The sequence below is a fragment of the Magnolia sinica genome, chromosome 13 (assembly GCF_029962835.1).
Source record: "Magnolia sinica isolate HGM2019 chromosome 13, MsV1, whole genome shotgun sequence".
In the NCBI taxonomy this organism is placed as follows: domain Eukaryota; kingdom Viridiplantae; phylum Streptophyta; class Magnoliopsida; order Magnoliales; family Magnoliaceae; genus Magnolia; species Magnolia sinica.
The window spans coordinates 19,484,536-19,491,555 of NC_080585.1; the positions used below are offsets into that span (position 1 = coordinate 19,484,536).

Consider the following 7,020-nt stretch of genomic DNA (forward strand, 5'->3'; position numbering starts at 1 on the left):
TGTATCTTATATCCATGCTGTTAATCCGTTTTCTCAGATCATTTTAGGGCATGATTCGAAAAATAAAGGAGATATATATCTCAAATGGACCACACCACATGAAACAGTGGTGGGAGACCATTAAAAACTTCTTATCTGCGAGAAGAGTTTTGGATCAAGCGGATATTTGTTTTCTTCCCTTCATCCAGGTCTGTATGATCTGATCAACATGTTGGATGGAAATTCATAATTACGGTGGGCCGTAGGATTTTTTAATGGAGGGTGTTCAATCACCACTGTTTCCTATGGTGTGGTCTATCTGAGACTTAGATTTTTCGGTTCATGCACTAAAATCACCTGGAAAACCGGATGAACGGCGTGGATATACAGTACATACATCAAGGTGATCCCGGCTGTAAGGGCCGCACCGTGTTGGGTGACGCCGGGCCGTACCTAATCCGCCGTCTGGCGGGACCAGCTTTGGAGCTATCAGGATCTTGTGCCACGTGTATCGAGCTGAGGTTGATATCTAACCGGGATCAAGAGCGACGATACCGTACGTTTGTCCTGTTGCATTTCTATTTTGATTAACCTGCCGTGGAAGTCGCGTTAGCGGGGCCAGGGTCCGTTTCAGGAGATGAGCCGTCTATATTGATTTGTTGAGATTTATACGGTCTTGAATCTGGATGCATTAGGATATGTAGTGTCATGATGCACCCAATCTTTACATCCAGACCCTTGATATCATTGGCGGCCTCACTGTCGATGGGGTGATACCCTCTAAACTCCCAGGTTTCTCGATCCTCACCATTTTCATCAGGGTGACCTACGGCTGGATTTCTAAAAAGAAAAAAAAGAATCCATCAATGGTGTAGAAAGAAGGCTAAAGATTGGATGGGTGGGACTTCCAAATTTGGAAGAATTTTGGGTTTCCTCTATCGAATGTCAGGCCCATTGAATCCACGGTCAGGATCGCTGAAAATATTTTTCATTCATATGGACTAGTTGCATCAAGATCTACACAGTTTCCATCGCGCTGGAACTTATGATCGTCCCAATATTTATATAAAAACGGAATGTGCGAGTGTGGTGTGAGTTTGTCACAGTTATTAAAGTGTAGAGACCTGGACACATCCCATCGCTGATGGAACATAGCTCGCATTGAACCGATGATCCTAAATAGACGGTCAGAAATTCGGAATTTCGATGGTCCATCTATCCGAATTATCCAGACAGTTGATGTGTCCGGATCCAGTACATACTTACTATACATGGCAGCTACCATCGGATCAACGGTATAGATCACTGAACCATAGCCCCCATTTGCTTGAGGTACAATCTGTACTTTTTGTGGAGGGTGATTCATTACGTCGGTTGACCGGGGGCGGATGTATCATTTTGGATTGTGGACCATCTAAAGCCAGAGAATCTATGGCTTGGAGTGCATGCACCTCAATCAAACCGTTCAACTCGTGGGTCGCACGGTAGATAGGGTATAAGCCCAAACGTAACTTGATTGGGTGCACTATACTCCAATTGATTAACATATGTCCTTCTAATTTGAACCATTAAGTATTTATGTTTAAACCATCCATTTATCAGCCACTAATTAGACGGTTAGGATCATTTGCTTTTTTATAATTTTCAGTTATGACTCATCTATTATAGGGCCTAGATTTCAACGGTTTGATCGATTCTCGATACCCCTTGTTCAATGGCTGAACGCATGCAAATGACTTCCGCGGATCCGTCCGTTCTTTTATCTATGCGTTAACGGTGGGGATTTCTCATGGTCACTAATTCAGGAGATTCCATGAAACACCGTATGGGGACAGGGAGCCGCATTTATGAATGACAACGGGTATGTGCGTGTATCACCGTTTAGTAAAATGGTGGTGACTAATCTTCTGCATAATATAGAATATTATATTTCTCAATATGTAGTCGTGGCAAAATGTTAATAGATATGATCAGACAATCTTAACCATCTAATTTCACCCACTGGATTTGGATCACCACCTGATATATTGCAACGGTTGAGATAATCTGACCAATTTAACTCTCAGTCTATGTTCATCATGCTCATCAACAACATTTCCCAGGTTTTTAACGGCCTAGATGCACACCACGCGTTATTTCTCAAACAAGGGCAGCGGATTAGGTGCGGCCCCGACCTGACCCAAGACCGTGAGTCCCTTACCTTGGGGTCAAACTTGATGTAGGACGCGGATTGCGTCCTACCACCACCCGTCTCCAGATCGGAATGGGCAGGGCCTCTGAGGGGCCACCGTGATGTATGGGTTTTATCCACACCGTCCACCCATTTTTCTATATTGTTTTACTATGTAATCCAAAAAATAAAATAGATTCAAGGCTCAGGTGGGTCACACCACAAGAAGTAGCAGTGACACCAACCGTTGAAACTTTTTAGGGCCTACCATGATTGTTACGTGCCATCCAACCTGTTCATAAGGTCACACAGACCTTGACGAAGGGAAACACAAAAATCAGCACGATCCAAAACTTCTACGGCTTCCCATAAATTTTCGACAGTAGGAGTTTAATCTCCACTGTGTTGTCCACGTGAGACTTTTTATCCGCCTCATTTTTGGGCCTATACCCTAAAAAGTTATAGAAAAATGGGTGAACGGTGTGAATAAAACCCACTCATCACCGTTGCCCTCAGAGACCCTACCCGTTCCGATCCAGAGGTAGGCGGAGTACGACGCAATATCTACGCCGTCCATCTACTCTATCCAATTATTTTAGGGCTTGAGCCCAAAAATGAAGAAGATTGAAATCTAAAGTAAACCATGTTATAAGAAATATTGATGATTGAATGCACTACCGTTACCGTAAGGTTTCGTAATGTTCATTTGCTATTCAAATCCTTGATAAGGCCACGTAAAACGGGATGAAGAGATAAAAACAAATATGATCTTGATCCAAAACTTCTGTAGTTCATTAAGAATAAATCACTGTCATTTCCTATGGAATGGTTTAACTGAGAATTGGAAATGCTTTATTTTCGTGTTTATGCCCAAAATAATGGGGCAAAACGGATGGACGGAGTGAAAAAATAGAATAAATACATCAAGGTGGGCCCCACGATAAGGGCCGCACCTAATCCAGTCTCGCAAACGAGCCCATCGCAGCTCTCATGCGGCGTCGCACGTGCCACCGGGCCGAGTCATCGGCGCGATTTATTCCCAGTCTACCAAGTGACCACGTCTACAGAAAGTGACCTTTAAAGAAACTTCAATACCGCACGCGCTCTGGACACTCCACCGACGAATCCGCTAGAAGATAAACAACGGTTGAGATTCAACAAGGGCTTCCGGACTTGAAGTTTACATTTAAAAGAAGCATATTAATATTTGCCGGCTCCGCTCCGCGCGATTTGATAGAAAGGTGAATAAAAAACTAGGGAAGCTACCAAAGCCGGAGAAGAAGGAAAAACATCAGATCTCTTCTTATCTATCCTTCCCATTTTCTGCCCCACCTTTTTCGGCGGAGATCTATTCAAATTCCTTCTCTCCGTTTCCTCTACAGTCTTCTGATCCAGCTGAGTCAACGAATTGAGCCTTATCGCTCTGCAGATCGGAGCCGTCCGTGCATAGATCGGAGAAATCTTACGGCTCAGGTACTCGGTCTCTCCTCTCTCCTTTCCATTTCTATCGAAATCTCTTGAATTTATCTACTTCTGGAGACTTTTATTCATTGAAGAATCGATTCTGAGTAGAAATTTATAGATCCGTCTAAAAATCGGAACTGATTGTACGGAAGAGGGTTTGAAGGAATAGAAAGGGGTGAATTATGGCACCGAGCACGATCCGGAAGGCGATCGGAGCGGTGAAGGATCAGACGAGTATCGGCATTGCAAAGGTGTCCAGCAACACGGCCCCCGATCTCGACGTCGCGATCGTCAAGGCCACCAGCCACGACGACGATCCGGCCGACGAGAGGCACGTGCGCGAGATCCTGACCCTTACTTCGTATTCGAGGGGCTACGTCAATGCCTGCGTCTCCATGGTCTCGAAGCGTTTGGGGAAAACGCGCGACTGGATCGTCGCCCTCAAGTCCCTGACGCTGGTCCACCGGCTGCTGGCGGACGGCGATCCCAGCTTCCAGCAGGAGATCCTTTACGCCACACGCCGCGGAACCCGGCTGCTGAATATGTCCGATTTCCGCGACGAGGCGCATTCCAATTCGTGGGACCACTCGGCGTTCGTTCGCACATATGCGCTGTATCTGGATCAGAGGCTGGAGTGTTCGGTGTATGAGAAGAAGCAGGGCGGGAGCGGTGCTGGCGATAGGGAGTTACGCAGGCGGCATTCGGATTATGGGGAATTCGATTCGTATAATGGCAGCGGCAGTGGATACGGCGGTCATGGACGGTCTCCTTCGGGTTATGGGGATTACTCGAGCCCGCCGCCACGGAACGACCGGAGTCCGCAGCAGCAGCAGCAGCCAATAACCCCGCTCCGGGATATGAAGCCGGAGCGGGTGCTGGGGCGGATGAACCAGATGCAGCTGCTGCTGGATCGGTTCTTGGCGTGCCGGCCCACTGGTACGGCCAAGAACAGCCGGATGGTCCTCATCGCTCTGTACCCTGTTGTTAAGGAGAGTTTCCAGCTCTATGCTGACATCTGCGAGATCTTGGCAGTTTTGCTCGACCGCTTCTTTGACATGGAGTACCCTGAATGTGTTAAGGCGTTTGAGGCCTATGCTCGGGCCGCCAAGCAGATCGACGAGCTGGCGGCATTCTATGCGTGGTGTAAGGACACAGGTGTGGCCCGATCATCTGAATATCCAGAGGTGCAGAGGATCACAGATAAGCTGTTGGAGACACTGGAGGAGTTCATGAGGGATAGGGCTAGGAGGCCAAAGAGCCCAGAGAGAGAGGTGGTCCCGCCACCGGAGGTGGCTCACGAGGAGCCAGCGCCGGATATGAACAGCATCAAGGCACTACCCGCACCATCTGATTATGAGGAGCCTCCCCGGGAGGAGAAACCAGCGCCTGTAAAGCAGCCAGAACAGAGCGAAGCAGATCTTTTGAATCTCAGGGACGATGCAATATCTGCTGATGATCAGGGCAATAGGTTTGCTCTGGCTCTTTTCTCTGGTGCGCCGGGGGCAAATGGTGCAAATGGGTCATGGGAAGCCTTCCCATCGAATGGGGAGTCTGAAGTGACTTCGGCGTGGCAGACACCTGCCGCTGAGGGCGGAAAAGCCGATTGGGAGCTTGCCCTGGTTGAATCAGCGAGCAATCTTAATAAGCAGAAGGCAGCATTGGCAGGCGGATTCGATCCGCTGTTGTTGAATGGGATGTATGATCAGGGCGCCGTGAGGCAGCATGTGAGTGCCCAAGCGAACACAGGAGGGAGCGCCAGCAGCGTTGCATTGCCAGGACCTAGCAAGACACCAGTTTTAGCATTGCCAGCTCCTGATGGCACCGTCCAGACGGTGGGGCAGGATCCATTTGCGGCGTCGCTGATCGTCCCACCACCACCATATGTGCAGATGGCAGACATGGAAAAGAAGCAGCAGTTGCTGACACAGGAGCAGCTGCTGTGGCAGCAGTACGCGCGGGATGGTATGCAAGGACAGGTTGGCTTGGCGAAGATAGGTGGCAATGGGTTCTACACCACGGCGGCTCCCCCCATGCCGATGCCTTATGGGATGCCCATGCCGATGCCACACGTCAATGGAGGTGGGTACTATGCACCTTATTGATTTTGCTAGTGTATAAAACCACACTGAAGCTGCTGTTTTGCATGGGATTAGCTTAAATTTTTATCTCGATTAATGGCTATCATGTTTGTGTTTGTGTTTGAGAGAGAGAGAGAGGGAGAGAATGAAATAGAGATTGTTTGGGAGGTGGCTGCTCATGCTTTGTAAGTTTTAATGAGTTTGTATGGGCTTATAGACAACAGGAGGTCTGTTGGTTCTCTCTATTTCTTTCTTATCTTGTGTTTCATCTTCTATTCAATTGGTTGTTTTTGGTTCATTGGAGTAGATTTGCTTGCATTGTTAGAATGGAGTTTGATTGTTGTTGGGATTCTTTTTAAATGTTTGAGTTGGGTGTTTTGTGTTATAAAAGAGGGATGGTTAGCAGCGAGTCTAATCACGGAAGTAGGTTTTGCATTCTATGACATGGTGCAGGTGGGGCTGTGGATCCAGGCTGTCCATTTAGTGGGTCATGTTCCTTGTGAACCACAGCAAACAGACTGTACCAGCTATACTAATACTGGCTTTGAAATGGGTAGTAATACTGAAAACTGTCGAAGATCAAGATTCAAAGAAACTGGTGGCTATGATCTTCAGTCTGATGGGATTTTCAGCTATGGGTTGTCTGGATTTGCCGTCCCAACTTGCATGTCTATTCTACTATCAATTAACAGGCGGTTGGATGGAGCGGTTGTGATCTTAAATTTTGGATCTGGACACCTCTTGACTCGTGATCTCGTTTAGGTCAAAGGGGAAGCTTACGTCACACCATTTTGAGTTGGGGTTGGGGTTCTATTGACGCGGACCCAGTGAAAGAGAATCAAATTGGGCACCGGCACTTGTGTTTTCCTTGAACCTCATGAAGCCCCACCATCCATCCGTCGAGATTTTGGGACGACTCCCATCAAGTTTGCTATTGGGTCCAAGCCTCGCAACTGCATGATCGTTGGAAATCTGAATTGGGGCCGCAACTGCATGATCGTTGGAAATCTGAATTGAGGCCCCAACCGCCGTCTGTAGGCGCAAATCCTGGCCTTATACAAGTGGAGATATGAAGAGAGCTTAAAGAGAGGAGTATTAGATGACCTTCAACCCAGGATATGTATAGAATGATTTGTACAAGTAGGGGCCGTGTTTCCATGATCCAGATGGTTGATCTGATGGGTCTCACTGTGAAATGACGTTCAGCAGAAATTTCCCGGCAGGAAGATCCCAGCTACCTCATCAGATCAACGGTCTTGATGACTCGATCACGGGCTGCACTTGTGCAAACGAAGGAGCTGCTGAGGATAATGCAGTTGATTCGATTGA

General features: G+C 47.5%; 1 protein-coding gene across 4 annotated transcripts; it reads left to right on the forward strand.

Moving 5' to 3' along the window:
- Window positions 1-3,368: 3,368 nt before the first annotated feature.
- On the forward strand, window positions 3,369-5,989 carry LOC131223107 (putative clathrin assembly protein At2g25430). 4 transcript variants are annotated; one of them, XM_058218413.1, is made up of 2 exons: window positions 3,369-3,622; window positions 3,722-5,989. In XM_058218413.1, exon 2 carries the CDS (start codon window positions 3,796-3,798, stop codon window positions 5,713-5,715), a length of 1,920 nt encoding a protein of 639 aa, XP_058074396.1. In that variant the 5' UTR covers window positions 3,369-3,622; window positions 3,722-3,795; the 3' UTR covers window positions 5,716-5,989. The 4 variants fall into 4 exon arrangements, with proteins under 4 accessions (XP_058074396.1, XP_058074398.1, XP_058074397.1 ...); XM_058218415.1 differs by having other exon boundaries at window positions 3,732-5,989; XM_058218414.1 differs by having other exon boundaries at window positions 3,766-5,989.
- The last annotated feature ends 1,031 nt before the right edge of the window (window positions 5,990-7,020 follow it).